General features: G+C 39.2%; 1 protein-coding gene across 1 annotated transcript in view; it reads left to right on the top strand.

Annotated features, from left to right (window-relative positions):
• FBN2 (fibrillin 2) overlaps positions 1 to 18,398 on the top strand; it is a 279,939-nt gene that overhangs the window by 214,461 nt on the left and 47,080 nt on the right. Inside the window, 10 exon segments of the mRNA XM_027775292.1 lie at positions 4,416 to 4,538; positions 5,313 to 5,435; positions 9,100 to 9,261; positions 10,420 to 10,488; positions 11,111 to 11,236; positions 12,603 to 12,728; positions 13,433 to 13,585; positions 16,760 to 16,828; positions 18,054 to 18,179; positions 18,355 to 18,398. The exon segment at positions 18,355 to 18,398 is cut by the window's right edge and continues 21 nt beyond it. Coding sequence (XP_027631093.1) covers positions 4,416 to 4,538; positions 5,313 to 5,435; positions 9,100 to 9,261; positions 10,420 to 10,488; positions 11,111 to 11,236; positions 12,603 to 12,728; positions 13,433 to 13,585; positions 16,760 to 16,828; positions 18,054 to 18,179; positions 18,355 to 18,398 — 1,121 coding nt within the window.

Below are 18,398 nucleotides of genomic sequence, written 5' to 3'. Positions count from 1 at the left end.
GATTTATTATCTGCATCAGCTTGACCAGACTTAGCAGGGAAGGGAGCAGTCTGCAGTAGCCAGACACTTTCACCGACATCAATACTTTTTTGACAGAATTTCCCCTTTGCAATTTGATTCCTTTATCTGTAGCACAGACCCTTCCAAAACTTCTCCCAAGACTTCTCCAAGGTAGTTCCAAATAGGTACCAGTTACTGTATTATATGTGTTTTTTGTGTATCATTAGTGCAGAGAAAAATCCCCATTTCATAGGACCCCTGTGGAGCAGACACACACGGAGAGCCAGACCCTTGACTCCATTTGGCTGAACACAACATCAGCTTTTGAGGTCCCCAAATGCAATTCGTGACTCCCCATTTCTCCTTGTTTGTATCTTCTCTCTTCCTGTAAGATCTAGCTCATCTGGAGAGTTTCTCTCCAATTTACTGATGTCAATTCCTTGTTATTCTCCATCTTACACACATATGCCCCTCTGTGTTGACCTTCCGACCCACATTTTCTGCTCAGCATCTACTTCTCACTACAAATTTTCAGTATTTCTGTAGAGGCCAAAAAAAAAAAAAAAAACAGAAAAAATTACTGGAGTTGGCCACTTTCCAGTATTGTCTACCAGTATGGAAGAATATAAAACCTAGAGGAACCACAGGGAAAAAGGAAGAGTCCATTAGATGGAGTGAACCTCTGCACAGCATCTGAAGAGAGAGCAGGCTGGGCTCACCCACAGAGAGCTCATGGAGCCCCAGTGCGGCTCCTCCCATCCTCCTTCTCCTCTTCCCCCAACGACGAACCTGGGGCTACTGAATATAACCTTTAGTGAAGCCAAGACCCCAAGCTGTCTTCCAAATAAAGCTCTGATGAAGAAGGAAAGATGTTGAGAGCCTCTGTCTGTGCTGTCTCAAAGTAAACAGAAGCTCTTGAGAGAGCAGAGTATAAACGTGCTGAACATAAAATATAACAACCCGAGAGGCATCTTACGGAAACAACCAACCAGACACAAAGGACCTACCAGAAAGGAGAATGAAGAGCGAGCCCAGCATAAAAGAAAACTACCTGAATGGTTTCCTTAACATTTAATAATGAAACAAGTTCTCATTTTAAAACACAGTCAAGATTAACTGGGCAATTGCTGAGTCAACAGAAAAAAGAAATGAGGACCAGTACAGCAAAATTGAGGACCATTAAATAAAAAGCAAAAACAGACAAGATAATGATGGCGCTGGCATAGAAAAAGGACTTGGCATCATCACGGTGAACACGAAAGAGGGTACACGAGAAATGACCACGGTTAGAAAACAAACACCATGAGCATCGGTGCAATTGGTGTCTCTGAAGTGGAGATCCCAAAAAGTCGAGTCCAAAAAAAGATTAAACAACCAAACATTTTCCTGAAAAAGAGAGAAAGAACTGAATGTACAGAAGAAACCAAATTATATGACAAAGACGTTTTACATTTGTCGATTTTAGTCACAGAGAAAGAAAAAGGCATTAGATTTGCATCTCCTGTATGATGAGGGATGTTGAGCATCTTTTCACATGCTTGCTGGCTGTTCCTGTGTCTTCCTTACACAGTTGTCTCTTCAGCTCACTTGGCCATCTTTCAATTGAGTTGGTCATTTCTTTTGAGAGGGAGGGAATCAAGAGGAAAAAGAAAGTAGCAAAACATTTAAGGGACACAAAAATGGACAATTATTTGGTGATGATAATACGTATGGTAGTGTCTTTGAACCAATATGCAGTGGATTCAGGGTGGGAAAGTTCATTTGGTATGCCATAATGACACACAGTGATTGAATTTAAAATAAATAAATGAATATAAATAGGTAAAAAAGAAAACAATGCCCACAAAATTCTGAGTAAACATGTGACTGAAGAATAGTTATACCTCAGCAGTTAGTAAATTATAAAGACAATGGGCATATTCTCATTAATGAAGTAATTCAGGAAGAAAATACATGTTTTCACAGATGTCGCTCTCTTCTGGGAAGACACACACACACACACACACACACACACACACAAACTAAGCAGCAATGTAACACAGCAAATTAAGAAATAAATGGAGAAGTTGTAGTAAGACATTATTAATCTCTTTAAGTAAAGAATTAGTACTGAACACTGGATATTTTGATAAACTGCCATAAACATTGAAAAAGTGAAAATAATATAACAAAAATTAGTTGGAAGGGTATACGGGTGCTGAGGTTCTTATTATTTATTGCATGGAATCAATTAATATTGTCTAAAAACTATGTTTAAACTTTAGCATAAAACCAAAAGATGATAAATATTTAGTGTTGTTATTGTCTTTCTTTCTTTTTTTTTTTTCTTTTTTGAGGTTTTTTCCATAGTGTAAGTACACTCACTGGAGAGAGACAATGAGTGAGAAAGTGAGAAATCACCGCCTGAGGGGATGGCTACTCCACAATCCCTCTCCTCTCTCCTTCTCCTGAGATTCTAGGCACACACGCACATGTGCCCAGTGTGAGTCTCAAGCCACCAGGTCCAGGACTCAAACTACAATTGGCCATGTGAGAGTCCAGAGTCTAACCACTCTGTCACCTTTTGGTCCGTTTATCTTTTCTTAACATAAGGAAAGTGTTTTTGAAACTGTTGTGATAGTTGAAAATTGATCTAATGCATAGAAATTGTTTCAACTTCAGTGTCTGTAAATACATAAGTGGAAATATCTGAAATGATGCTCATCAGTGAACATTTTCAAGTGCCTTTGATTTTTACTCTTCTGTAATGTTTTCTATTTTTCTCTTTTCTGCTAGCAATACTTTCTGTATGGTTTGAACTTTTATTGCATGGTAATTTTATAAAAAGCAAGATAATTCTTTTAAAATAGCATATCTTTTACAACTATTACATTATTTAAATGGAAGGTACTTCTAGTAAAATTTATTTAAAAGCACAATGCATACTCAGAGGGCTAAAAATGCAATTCTGTTTTCACTTACAGATTAACAGAGTTCAATTAAAATTTAATTTATTTACATAAATAGAATAGATTTATGATCCTCAATACAAGAAAAAGTACCTTTGCACATCAGTCAAACTTTGAAACATGATTTTAACCATACTTATATCTAAGACAGTAGAACCTTAACTATCACAAAGGACCAAAAGACCCTCTAGACTTAAGATATAACTGTCTCAAGACAGCAATTTAGAATGACTTGCCTAGTCTTGCCTAAAAATTACATGCCTGGTCTGCATTCTCAGAATATTAGGTAATTTATGTACAAAAATGTCCATCCTTTTTTATGAGTAGAAATATAGATTATTTCCACAGCTGTACATACACATATATGCCTTCATTTTCATGAGCAAGGAGTGGTAATTTCACATTTATTGACCTTGAGTTGAAGCCTAATGGAAGAATTTCATAAACAGAATTTCTGACTTCAGTTTACAATAGAGATACTTTAATGAAATTTGTAAGAATATGGGGCAACGGACCATCTTTGGTATTAAGAAAAAATTATTTTCCTGTTTACAACTGACTTTATGAAACAGATCAGATTACAGAATAAAAAAGTAAAAATTTTAAAGTTATTTTAATGACTCTTTTTAAAGAAATATTTATTTTATTTTATTTATTCTTTCACTTACTTTAATTTAACCAGAGAGAGAAACATACAGAGAGAGAGGGAAAGTGAGAAAGCAAGCCACCAGGTCTAGGACTCAAACCATAGTTGGCTCTGTGGGACTGCCCAGCACCTTAACCACCATGCCACCTGCTGGCCCCAAGATATTTTAATGACTTTTTAATATTTTTTATTTGTTTAAATTTAGCAATTATGAAATACCCACTGTTCAGACAAATTTATTAAAATCTGTTAATTTTTAAAGTTCATTTCATTTATTTCTTCCATGAAAGTGAGAGGTAAAGAGACAGTTACCCCCAACAGAATATTCATACCCCAGTTCACCCTCAGCTTCAGCCAGCCCAGGTCATGGGCATGTACACGTGTGCCCCATGTATAGAGGGAGACCTTGAGATGTGAACCCAAGACTCATGTGCATTCAGCATGTCAGAGCATTGCAGTACCACTGTGCCACTGGATGGCTTCTGAATTTATTTTTATTTTTAATTTTTATAATTCCATTCTTTTGACATGTTTTAATTTTTGTATTTTAATGCCTTAAATCAACTTTTTCTTATTTAAATATATTATAATCCAAAGCATTTAAAATACTAGACACTCGTTTTTATCAAGAAAACGTTTCTTTTCTATCTGAGTTCTATAGTTGAACAGTGCTTGCTTGCCTGCCTAGCCAAAGAAAAAGGATTTTTTTAACTGTATAAAAATCCAAAGAGTCAGAAAAAACTTTCTACTGTTATACATTAAATCACAATTTTTAAAGTGTTTTTAGAAATAAGAGGTTACTATTTTTTTTTACTCTCCAGATATTGATGAATGCTCCTTCCAAAATATTTGTGTCTTTGGAACATGTAATAACTTGCCTGGGATGTTTCATTGCATCTGTGATGATGGTTATGAACTGGACAGAACAGGAGGGAACTGTACAGGTATGACCAGTGAAGGGCTAAAGTGGGTTCTGATTCATTCAAATAAATACTCTTTGACATTTCTGCTTTTTTAATCTGTGCATTTTTCTGCAAAAGAAAATTCTGATGCATTTACATTTAATCGAGGATCTGATATACATTGCTTGCTTACCTGCCTACTCAAGCATATGGACGCATGTGGACGTATGTGCTTGCCAGAGAGAGAGAAAATGAGAAAGCCCCCTCTCAGGCTACAATCCCTTTTCCTCCCTTCTCTAGATTTGGGGCACGCATTCACACACACCTAGCATTTTTTCAAGCTGACAGGCAGAGGTCTCGAACCACACAGATGATCACACAGGATCTAGCCACCTTAACCATCACACCACCTGACTGACCCAATATTCTATTACATAAACAACTTAAGATTAGATATCTAACATGACGCTAGTAAAATACCTCTTTATTTATATGTCTGTGCATACATCATTTGTAGACATATATGATATTAGTTAAACAAATAGTGACATAAACTTTTTCCTCTGATTTACAACATCTAATTACTATGTATCTATTAAAAATATTAAGTGGCATGTTCATAAATGCCATGTGCTTGATCTATGAAGCTCATATTAATTATGTACAAAGATTTAAGATCTTTATTTCATCATTGAGTCCTTGCTAATGATCTTTAATCTATTTACTTGCAAAAAAAATCCAGCAAATTTCTTGGAACATCATTATGCATAGAGAAAGTAAAGTTGTTAACTCGAGCATTTTGAATGCTTCTCCTAGATATCGATGAGTGTGCAGACCCCATAAACTGTGTCAATGGCCTGTGTGTCAACACGCCTGGTCGTTACGAATGTAACTGCCCACCCGATTTTCAGCTGAACCCCACTGGTGTGGGTTGTGTTGGTAAGTAAAAGCTGTGTGATACAAGCCAGTAGAATGGTGTAGGGTGGAATATTCAGACTCTCTTGGTAATGAACTGTGATGAGTGTCTGCTGCATTTAACTTAAAAACAAAATAATCCTTTTCCTTAAAAGACTCTAGATTAGCAAACATTAAATGATCACCTTTACTTCATCTTCCAGATTGTATTTAGGAATAGGAATATTTGAGATGTCCACTCCAGTCTCTTCATCTCACAGACTTGGGGACCAGGTTTCATGGTGATACAACAATTAGTTCAAAGTCTCAGAACTTGCAAGGTCTTGGGGTTGCTGCCTGGTTGCTTGGCCAGGGCGTGGACAGCACAGGTCAAAAAGGCATCGCTATGAGAATATTCATTCTTCCTGCCTGCAGCAAGAGGTAGGTAGGATGAAATAAATGAAGGGAGAAGAAAGGAACTAGAGAGATGGATTTCATGGGCCAGACCATTGGAGTAAATTCTGATGCATCTACATTTAATCGAGGATCTGATATACATTGCTTGCTTACCTGCCTACTCAAGCATATGGACGCATGTGGACGTATGTGCTTGCCAGAGAGAGAGAAAATGAGAAAGCCCCCTCTCAGGCTACAATCCCTTTTCCTCCCTTCTCTAGATTTGGGGCACGCATTCACACACACCTAGCATTTTTTCAAGCTGACAGGCAGAGGTCTCGAACCACACAGATGATCACACAGGATCTAGCCACCTTAACCATCACACCACCTGACTGACCCAATATTCTATTACATAAACAACTTAAGATTAGATATCTAACATGACGCTAGTAAAATACCTCTTTATTTATATGTCTGTGCATACATCATTTGTAGACATATATGATATTAGTTAAACAAATAGTGACATAAACTTTTTCCTCTGATTTACAACATCTAATTACTATGTATCTATTAAAAATATTAAGTGGCATGTTCATAAATGCCATGTGCTTGATCTATGAAGCTCATATTAATTATGTACAAAGATTTAAGATCTTTATTTCATCATTGAGTCCTTGCTAATGATCTTTAATCTATTTACTTGCAAAAAAAATCCAGCAAATTTCTTGGAACATCATTATGCATAGAGAAAGTAAAGTTGTTAACTCGAGCATTTTGAATGCTTCTCCTAGATATCGATGAGTGTGCAGACCCCATAAACTGTGTCAATGGCCTGTGTGTCAACACGCCTGGTCGTTACGAATGTAACTGCCCACCCGATTTTCAGCTGAACCCCACTGGTGTGGGTTGTGTTGGTAAGTAAAAGCTGTGTGATACAAGCCAGTAGAATGGTGTAGGGTGGAATATTCAGACTCTCTTGGTAATGAACTGTGATGAGTGTCTGCTGCATTTAACTTAAAAACAAAATAATCCTTTTCCTTAAAAGACTCTAGATTAGCAAACATTAAATGATCACCTTTACTTCATCTTCCAGATTGTATTTAGGAATAGGAATATTTGAGATGTCCACTCCAGTCTCTTCATCTCACAGACTTGGGGACCAGGTTTCATGGTGATACAACAATTAGTTCAAAGTCTCAGAACTTGCAAGGTCTTGGGGTTGCTGCCTGGTTGCTTGGCCAGGGCGTGGACAGCACAGGTCAAAAAGGCATCGCTATGAGAATATTCATTCTTCCTGCCTGCAGCAAGAGGTAGGTAGGATGAAATAAATGAAGGGAGAAGAAAGGAACTAGAGAGATGGATTTCATGGGCCAGACCATTGGAGTAGAAGGAGTCAAGTAAGTGATGAGGAAGAAAGGAAGCAGTAAGGAAGGTTCGGCGTTTGTTACCAACCTCACTGATGTTGAGAAGATAATTGTCGGGCTCTTGCTAGTTTCCTTACTCCTGCATCCCACTGAGTATTTGTCCAGAAGAGTGAACAGTCTGGAGAATCTCTTGAGATAATACAAAAAGAGAAAAGGGAGGGAGTTCTCATTTCAGTGTGAATCGCCTGCTGTCTTTAGTGTGAGTTTTTCTATGGGACTGCAGCGAATGCAGAGAATTTTTGCTGCTGTGCTTTCTACAGTTTTTATATTGTTTTCAAATTTGGAGAATGCCTTTGGTTATGACTTATGACTACTCCAGGTTCTGCCCTTTCCATTGAAAGTCATTCATTTACTAAATAGTGAGTATCTTACCTCAACAGTAAACAGAATAAGCAAATTCCTTGCTTCTGTGTTTATACTCTGGTGGCAGGATTTATTCTGATTGAGACAAGAACCAACTGGAGGTGGCCTGCACTCGGGTAACACTTTCCAAGATTACTGTGGCTATAGGAGGAAAATAAGCTTACACTTGGGTTAAGGATGGAAGTAGAGAGTTGAGTCAGGAAATTATCCCTGGTGAAGGGATGATGGTGGCGAGGACACAGGATATAGTGACAAAGAAGTCCTTAAGTAGTCATAGTTATATTCCAGAAATTGTTTTTAGAGATTTTTGCTGTAGGGCTATAGGATGCATGTACTTGCCAGAGACATAGAGACAGAGAAACAGAAAGCAAGAAATCACCCCCCGGGGGGGATGACCATGCTGTAATTCATTTGCCTCTCAGGATTTGGAGCATGTATGCATACACGCCCAGCATGAGTTTCAAGCCATCCTTTCCAAGACTCAAATCACGATGAGCCACATGGGAGTCCAGTGCCTTAACTACCATGGCATCTGCTGGTCCCAGAAATATTTGAAGAGAGAGCTCACAGGCCTTATAACTGGACTGGAAAATGATGTCATGATATGGAGTCAAAGAGGATTCTGCCTTAAGGCCTGCACCACTGAAAAAACTGAGTTTCCATTTATTAAAAATTCAGAGGACTGGCAGAAAAATAGAACAGATTTTGCATATGGAGGAAAGAGTATGAAGGATGTGTTTCCAGACGTATGAACTTTGCAATAACTATTACATATCTAGGAGGAAGGAGAAATGAAATAGGTAGATGGCTGAAGGGTCCAGAGTTGAGGAGAGAAGTGAGAGACGGAACAATAAATGTTAGAGTTCTGAGCAAAAAATGTAATGGTTAAAACCACTGAATCAATGAAGTGCTCTAGATGCTACAATAATTGGAGAAAGAGAAAAGAAAAAGCCTGAGTTCATTGGTGCCTTAAACGTCCTCTCTAAATTTGCTTTAGACTGTCATTCCCAAAGCCTGCAAAGCTAACTATGCCAATGGAAACTAAACCATGGGAAAATGGAGATGATGGGAAGGAAAAGAAACATGTGACCACATGACACTGTGTCAATATTTCTTTAATATGATACATAGCTTTAAATTAACTTATCCTGGACTTGCTTTTATTATTCGTGAATTCACAGTATACATTAATTACACCAGAAAGGTTTTTTTTTGCATTCCTATTATCAAAGGTCCAGAATGTTCCAAAGGAGAAATTTCTTACTGTCTTATTCATTGCATGATTATAGGAAGATATGATCGATATGGATTTCTCAACAAAGAAAAGGCTGTCATAATTTACTATGTATGGCTCCATCTTGGAAAGGCTTAAAACCAGATTGATGGCTTTGTGTGAAGACTTTAAAAGAAGCCTTTCCTGCTAATGTATGACATTTGCAGGTCATCACTGGAGGGACTTTCCTCTAAGCACGACTTCTCCCTGCGGCCAGGGGAGTGATAAACCCCTTTGTTGCTTGCAGACAACCGCGTGGGCAACTGCTACCTGAAGTTTGGTCCTCGAGGAGATGGGAGCCTGTCCTGCAACACGGAGATTGGGGTGGGCGTCAGCCGCTCCTCCTGCTGCTGCTCCCTGGGCAAGGCCTGGGGAAACCCCTGCGAGACATGCCCCCCTGTCAACAGCAGTGAGTATGAAGCTGGAGAGGAAGGGAGTGAACTCGGGAGTCTGCCATTTTGTTCTTGGGTTGAGGTAGGAGAGTAGTGAAGGAAAAAATTAAAAATTGATTTTGGGGGGCCAGCAGATGGTGTAATGGTTATGTCGCTGGACTCCCATGTAGTCCACCATGATTTAAGTCCAGACTCAAGAGACCTAAAACTCACACCAGGCACGTGTGAGTGCGTGCCCAAAATCCCGAGGAGAATGGAAAAGAGATTGCAGAATGGCCATTCCCTCCCCTGGGAGACGAGGGGATTTCTCACTTTCTGTCTCTCTGTCACTCTCTGTCTCTCCAGTAAGCACACATGCCCTATAACAAAAAGTTCTCTAAAAAAACAAACTTGAATTTAGACAGCCTTTAATGATTGTGCTGAAACCAGCCAAGGGCATTTTGTATAAACAGAATTGGAATTCTCTTCTTACTGTTTTTCACGATACATTTAACATTTTTCTGGAGAGGTTTTTGCTATAGGGTGTGTGCGCTTGCCAGAAAGATAGAGAGACAGAAAGTGAGAAATCACCCCCGCAGGGGGGATGGCCACACTATAATCCCTTCTCCTCCATTCTCCTCTTGGGATCTTGGTCACACATGCACATGCACCTGGCATTCAAACCATGGGAGAGTCCAGCAACATAGCCATTATGCTAACTGCTGGTCCCCATTTTTTTTAACTACAGTCCAGTATGAATGGTAATAACATCGGTTCACCATGGTATCACAGATAAAGTCCATTCCTAGTTCTTCTTGGAGGTTATTTAGTTAGTTTTACAGGCCTATTACATATTTTAAGTCAATAGTATTAATAACTTAAAATATATCTTCTGATATGGGCATGGACCAAAACCTTTGGAGAGTTTTTAATATTTATTTACTAACCAAGAAAGTTGGGACACAAATCGTCTGAGAACTTTTTTATTAATTAAAAACAAATGGTTTTTTTGTTGTTCTACTGTGTGTATGATTTGCAGAGTAAGGATTTTTTTTTTCAAGTAAAATGTAATATAAATTAAATGTCTTTGCAAAGAAAGGATGCATGTCTCGATCCTGGTCATTGCTGAATGCTCACTTGTTATCTCAGCCACCTGAACACAGATATCCAGGGTCTTATTTTCCCTTGTTTTGTAGCTGAATATTATACCCTGTGTCCGGGAGGTGAAGGCTTCAGACCTAACCCCATCACAATCATCTTAGAAGGTGAGCTCATCTCTGTCACTCAAATTTAAACAGGGTAAAGTTTATTTTAGAGAAAAGCTGGTAGAAAAGTTAGTGCCGAACAATCCCAACAAGATTATTTAGCAAAATTACAGATGGGCAATCAATCACTAAGGAGTTAAAGAATCACTTTCATTAAAAAAAATTTTTTTAAATATTTTAAAATAATGACCCTTGGCGTCAGACAGTGGCACAGTTGTAAAATGCAGCTCTCTGCAAGATTAACCCACACAGGGAAGTTCTGAGTTCACCTTCTTCTGCCAGGCACTGGCTGCGACTGAGTGGTCCACTATGTCAAGACCTTGTTGAAGCACTGTCTCTTATTTCTCTCTCTCTCGTTGAAAAAATACACTTTTAACAAAGAAGTAATGATCCGTTGCAGTGTTGCAGTGATCTGATGTCTGATTATCCTGCAGAGAAACCCTCCTTGCCTTATTCCCAACTTGAATCACCCCCAGCTTGCTTCTGTCCCTCTTCCCAGACAATGGGCAAACATCCATGGCAAAGCCAAGAAAATCCAGAGTCACACGTTAGAAGGCTGCCATTTTAATTCTTGTTTTACATAAGGGTGTCCCCCATAAGTGAACTGTCTCTCCCTTTGTAGACATTGACGAATGCCAGGAGTTACCAGGACTCTGCCAGGGTGGAAACTGCATCAACACTTTCGGGAGCTTCCAGTGTGAGTGTCCACAAGGCTACTACCTCAGCGAGGAAACCCGCATCTGCGAAGGTGAGGTGAATTACACCAAAAAATGCTTAGCTCTGCCTAAAACAAAAATGGAGGCCCAGGCCTGGGGAAAGGGCCACCTCCTCAAATTCTGTTTAAGCGCTGTGGAGACTGGTTCACAGCTTTCTTCTTTTCAAAGTCGCTAGGCTGTATGATGATGGATTAAAATCATTTGGAGCTCATTTGCTGTAATTTACTACTATTTTTCTGGAAGGATTCGATAAATATGAAGGGGAAGAATAGAGTAGTATAAAAATTGCAATGTAAGAGAAGTTACTGGTTCAACTATTGATAAGAATTTTGTTTTATGTAGGAAAAAGAGATGAGCGTCTATGCAAAACTGAGTTAATATTGTTGGGTAATTTTTCAATGTCGGGCTACATGGTGTGAAGTTCAAAGGTTATGCAGATGCTTTTCCTGCTTCCGCTTCCTCGGTACCAGCATCATCCTTTAGGTCCTGTCTTGCCACTAGCCTGAGGCTTTTGGAGGCAAGGTCCACAACTAATCCGTGTTTATAGCGTAAGTTCTAGCCTAGAGGAGCACCTCCACAGTTACTTGTGGCATGAAGGAAAGCATTGAAAACTGAATATAAACATGGAACGTAATTATTTCCACGACACCCTTCCTTCTAGAAGATGTTAGACACGTGCATCTGGAAGAAATATGATTTAATCAGGAGAACCGTCAGCTCGTAGGCTCTCGAATGGACACACATTTGAATAGAGCTACAGAAAAAGACTTTGCCAACCTGCATTTGTTTTAAAGTTGGCATTAGACTGTCATTAAATGACGTAAGAGGATAACAGGCTTTGAAGAAATTGCATTTGAAAAATGTGAATTTCACCATGGGTGCCATGTAAACTATTTTTTGACACCTTAGAATGATACCTTTGGATGATACATATTTTTTGTGTTTAGTTTTTGCTATAAGGTGTGTGTGCTCACCAGAGAGAGAAAGAGAGAGAGAAAGTGATAAATTTCCCTCTCGGGGGAATAGCCATGCCTCAATCCCTGCTCCTGTTTCCTTCTGGGATTTTTGGGGCTGCGAACACATGCATCCGGCATGATTCTGAAACTGTAGGATCCAGGACTTGAACCACACAGCCAGCCATGTGGGATCCAGCACCTTAACCTCCACACCACCTGCTGACCCCAATTTATATTTTTTTAATGTTGGAATTTTTTTTTTTAATTTGAAGAAAAATGTACCTATGTCATGTGAATGCATATTTTGAGGCATCGTCTTTATTTCTAAACTTTGTATCAATAGGGATTTGGGGAATCACCTATACTTTTGTGAGGTAGTCCAAATATTAGAAATTCATCAAAAATATCTTTGTTAATGAACGGATATTCTTGCCTATGCCAGATATTGATGAGTGCTTTGCACATCCTGGTGTGTGTGGGCCCGGGACCTGCTACAACACCCTGGGAAATTACACCTGCATTTGCCCCCCTGAGTACATGCAGGTCAACGGAGGCCACAACTGCATGGGTAGGTAACGGTTACCGAGATTAATTCTCTATTGTTGACCTCACACGTAAGGCTCCTGTGTCTCACAAAGTCGGGAAGTGTAGTCTTCCTGCATGATAAAGTATCTTAGAGTCTTATAAATTGCCGGCTCCGTATCAGGCTTTTAGTCTTTATCCACTTCAGGGGATTTTAGAAAGTTCACAAAAAATAGAATTCAAGAATGAATTTATTTGGGTGCACAAAAATTCTGTAAACCATGCCTGACATGCATTTTTCATGAACTTTTTGAAGACTCCTTTCATAGTTCCATTTCAAAAGTCACGAACCTGAGGTAGACATTTTATCCAACATTGCAGTTGTAGATTCCCAAATAATTCCATTCTCCACTCACGTAAAGTGAAAATTCTTGTGCAAATAAAAGAACATTTAAAATGTAAGACTCAATACTTTTACATTAAAGAAATGGTTTGAATAGAGAGACATAGATGTTAGTGTTGTCTCTCAAGAAACTTAGGAATAACAGTACTTAGCTAAAAAAGAAAAGATGTTAATCTAAAAATGACTTGTGTTCAGTTTGAAGAGTTCGTTTTAAGATGTGGGCATATGACCGAGAATTTTTTCAGAGTTCGGGTCCTTGAGACAGTCTGATGTGTACAGGTGTGTAGGCTTCCTCACTCACCGCTCTCTGCAGGAATGAATAACTTGTTTGTTTTTCCTCTGTGTAGACATGAGAAAAAGTTTCTGCTACCGAAGCTACAACGGGACGACCTGTGAGAACGAGTTGCCTTTTAACGTGACAAAGAGGATGTGCTGCTGCACATACAACGTGGGCAAGGCCTGGAACAAGCCCTGTGAGCCGTGCCCAACCCCAGGAACAGGTGAGCACAGCCCAGGCCCCTGCCGAAGGCTGGGGTGGTGATGCACATCTGTGTGTGACCGTGTGATAAAAGGGAGTGTGTACGAAACCAGAGATGCTCGGTTCCAAAAACACTGGAGAGCACCGTAGACCTCAGTTTCCCCAGTGGCCCTCTTTGGGATTCAAGCACTCATTTCTGAGACTGTTGAATAAGCTTCTGAATTTTCAAAATAGACTTTTTTGCTGAAGAGTCAGAATTTACAGCACTAGTCCACTTGAAACTATTCTTCTCTTTTTTTTTTTTTTTTGAGAGAGAGAGAGAAATTTTTGCTATAGGGAGCATAGGCTCACTCACTAGAGAGACAGAAAATACGAAATCACCCTGCAGGGGGTATGGCCATGCCACAATCCCTTCTCCTCTATTCTCCACTTAGGATTTTGAGCATACACACACACACCAGCCCATAGTGAGTTTTAAGCCACTGGGTCCAGGACTTGAACTGCAGTCAACTATGTGGGAGTCTGGCAATGTAACTATTACACCATCTGCTGGTCCCTGAATCTATTATCTTAAACCATGCTAGTCAATTATCGATTTAGTCATCAAAGTAAAATTGATTGGGAAAGTACTATGTCTCACTGTACTAGACAAGGAAGGTGAGTGGTTGGGGTTTTTTGTTTTGTTTTGAAGATTTTTGTCATAGAGCATGTGTACTCACCAGAGAGAGAGACAGAAAAAGAGGGGAAGTGAGAAATCACTTTCTGGCAAGGATGGCCACATCACAATCCCTTCTCCATTCCTTTCTGGCTAGGATGGCCACATCACAATCCGTTCTCCATTCTCACTGGAATTTGGGGCATGCACACAAATGCACCCAGCATGTTTTTTAAGCCACTGGGTCTGGGACTTGAACCACAGAGTCAAGTAGAATCCAGCACCTTAACCTCCACACCACCTGCTGGTCTGAACAGAGGTGGGGAGGGCAATATTTTGATAAAAATTTGGGACTAACTTAAAAGCTACCAAATTCAATAGGCATCTTTTTTTTTTTAAGTTCGAGTCTTGCAAAATATTTAAATGTACTTGATGAACAAACTTTACATAAAAATAACCAATTTGTCTTAAGTGTTTCTTATACACTCTGTCTTTCAGACTTAAATGATTTTTTAGCAGAACATAGCACTTGACATTTCATGGTAGTGTTTTCCTCGCAAGCACAGATTCTTTTGAAAGAAAAAGGAAAAGACAATAGAGGGAAGAGCAGAAACTACTTGTCTTAAAATTGTTTCCTACCCAGGCTCTTTATGACCTAGAAAGTGGTAATATTTAGTAGCAATAAATAATACACATTGAAGCATGGAACCAAAAGGACAAATGAGAAATAGTGATTATGCCTTTGTAACCAAGTATTCCTTACGTGTAGGTATTTAAATGTTTTGTTTGATGTGATTGTGAAGTGCGGCCTCTCCTTGAGGTGATGAAAAGTAACTCATGGGCCTTTTTTTTCAGTGGCCAAATGGCTTTTCCTAGCCTTGTTGCCAGTTGTATTTCACAAAATTAGATAGAAACATTCTTACTGTTCTCCATGTTAAAACTCCATAATTAGAAATTGAATATGATTTTGGGGGGGAATTAAAACACCGTTTTGTGAGAAGACGTGAAGGTCTTGGGTTTTAGATTTAAATCAGAACTCTGCCACTGGTTGTGAGTGTATTTATTTATCCTATATAACACAGGGATAGTAAATACAGCATGACAGGCCAGCCAGTGGTGTGGTGATCAGGACGGCTGAATCCCACACGGCTGACTGCGCAGTTCAAGGTCCAAACCCAGTTGCTTGGAGAAAGAAAAAAAAACTTTTAGGCATGTGCGTGTGCATGCCCAGAATTCTGAGAAGAGAAAGGGTTGCGGTGCGATTCTCTCCCCTGGGGATGATTTCCCACTTTGCCTTTCTCTCTGGTGTGCTGTAGCAAACTAAATAGTAATAATAATAAGAAGAAGAATGCAGTAACTATTGATGGGGTTGTAAGGACAATTAATGAGATGGCGTACATAAATTATAATTTGCACTTGGCCAAGCAATTAGAAACCATTAAATTGAGTGTTTGTTATGTGCCCCTGCCTACGTTCTGTTTTTTTCAGTATATATTGGTAAATGAATTAGAAGATCCCTGCCCTGATAGCATTTAGAATGTGCAGTACAAGTTTTCCCCAACCTGTTTTCAGAAGTTTTACGCACCTATTTAAAAAAAGAAGTTTTACGCGTTTATTTAGCAACGGCATTAGAAGATTTCACTTCTTCCAAATTATAATTTTTAAAAAATTTCTATTGCTTTGGTGAATTATGCATGGGGATAACATATCATTTCTGTTTTATTACACGATGCACTGTTTTTGACATCTCTCCTTTCATATTTCAACTGTTTTTGACATCTCTCCTTTCATATTTCAACAACTGAACATTTGTGGCTGAAACAAAAAAGATGAATTCACATCTCGTTCATTATTATCTGCACTATAAATTTATTTCTACATGGGGACCAGCAGTTGGCATAATGGCTATGTCGCTGGACTCCCATGGAGTCAACAGCGGTTCGAGTCCCAGATGCGGTGGCTTAACCTCACGCCGGGCGCGTGTGCATGCGTGCCCAAGATCCTGAGAGGAGAATGGAAGAGAAGGGATTGTGGCATGACCATCCCCCCTGGGGGGTGATTTCTCTCTTTCTGTCTCTCTGTCTCTCTCTGTCCAGCAAGCACATGCACCCTATAACGACCTACTCTCAAAAAAAATTACTTATGCAGATCTGTGCTTTGGTGTAATACACATTCCTTTTTACTTTTGTACTCTACTTCTTCAGTCTATATAACTTAGATCATTGTAAAGCTCTGCACCTCCAAAGAAAAAAAGAATTTAAATGCATAAGTAAATGTTTGAATCTTGTAATGACTTTACCTACCTTCTAACATCAGAGCTGTAAAAAGTTTATGATAGGAATTATAATAAAAACTATATTAATCATAAAGAATGCCTGGATCCACTCTTTGCAGAAGCTGGCATTGTTACCACGTAAATGTAATTACAATGAAACATCTGGCTGTGAGTACTATGAAGCATTTCTGTGAAAACATTACTATATATTGTTTTGAAGGAGTGCGAGAATCTTAAGAGTGCATTACTTTGTTTATGTTTTAAAGCTGACTTCAAAACGATATGTGGAAATATTCCCGGATTCACCTTTGACATTCATACGGGAAAAGCTGTCGGTGAGTTTCTTCAGCTTATGTTCACTTAAGTTCAGGTAGGAAGTCTTCTTTGAAAAATCTGTTTGGTGTCTTTAAAATCCAAGAATACCATAAAACGTAATTATCTGGATTCTAATCTATTGGGTTGAGAAACCTAGAAAAATACATCATGACTTTTTCAACGACCTGATAGTAGAGTTAGACAAGAAGGAAGTAGCACATTTTCAGACTCTCACCAAGTGTTAAAATCATGTTCTTAAGATCAGCAGATGGCATAGTGGTTGAGGTGCTGAACTTCCCCATGGCCAGCCATGGTTCGAGTCCTGGACCTGGTGGCATGAAAATCATGCTGGACTGTGTGTGTGTGCCCAAAATCCCAGAAGGAGAGTGGAAGAGAAAGGATTGAGGTGTGGCCGTTTCCCCGGGAGGGTGATTTCTCACTTTCCCTCTTACCGTCTCTCTAGTGAGCACCGGTGCCCTATGGCAAAAATCTTAAAAAAAAAAAAAAAAAAAGAAAGAAAAGAAAGAAAGAAAGAAAATGGTGTTCTTCCATCAGCATAGTCCGTGACTGAGTCATGATAGTTACATGACTCTCGTGATTTCACACATACCAAGCTAAAACTTTAGCTTTTCTTGTCATGCATATTGTATTACATGACTCTAAATAATTTACCTCCCATTAAACTTTTGTTTCTATTTTAATAAGGACATGATTAAGTTTTGGGTGAAGTTTTTCAGAAACCCTTTTTACGGCTCTAATTACAAATTTGCAGAATTATTATTCCTCTAAGTTACTTCCTTCTGAAGGTATTTTCTATTGATCACTTTTCTTCATCAGTGACTCAGTGAGCAACGAAAATCTAGGTCTGCATGCATACCTGTAATAACCAAATACATAAAACTAGGAAGACAGAGCTTTCTTTAACAGAAGAGTAGTAACAGGTAGGGAGCGCTCAGGTGTAATGAAAAGGGGCCTTAACTCCCAAGGAAGTGCGTCTGCTGTATTGATGCTAAAGTCACTGAAGGCAGCTACGCACATCTTTTTCCATCACTGCTGAGAGGAACTAGTCTGTTTTATGGTGTGTACCTTTTTGTAAAATACGGAGTTCTTTCTGCCGGTATATAATTGACATTTGTGACACCAAGTGTGTGTTCACATTCCAGGAACACGTAGCATTATTCGAGGATACATGGTAAACACATTAAGCCAATTCACATCTATTTGACCAACTCTGTTCGATTGCAGACATTGACGAATGTAAAGAGATTCCAGGCATTTGTGCAAACGGTGTGTGCATTAACCAGATTGGCAGTTTCCGCTGCGAATGCCCCACAGGATTCAGTTACAATGACCTGCTCTTGGTCTGTGAAGGTAATCTGAACAATACAGATCTTTCCTCCCAAACAGTTTGGTATGCATAAGCAGCTGCGAGACAGTTATCCCACTTCCCCTGTAGTTACTTGAGTTGATCAGCAGAGTGGGGAAGTGACTGTAACCCTAATGCAATAATGCAAGACCCTTAAAAATGGGATGGTTGCTCTTTCAGATATTGACGAGTGCAGCAATGGTGATAATCTCTGCCAGCGGAAT

The sequence above is a fragment of the Tupaia chinensis genome, unplaced genomic scaffold (genome assembly GCF_000334495.1).
Source record: "Tupaia chinensis unplaced genomic scaffold, TupChi_1.0 Scaffold000541_1, whole genome shotgun sequence".
NCBI classification, from domain to species: Eukaryota; Metazoa; Chordata; class Mammalia; order Scandentia; family Tupaiidae; genus Tupaia; species Tupaia belangeri.
The sequence above is the reverse complement of the archived record's forward strand: the minus strand, read 5'-3'. Positions and strand labels throughout refer to the sequence as shown.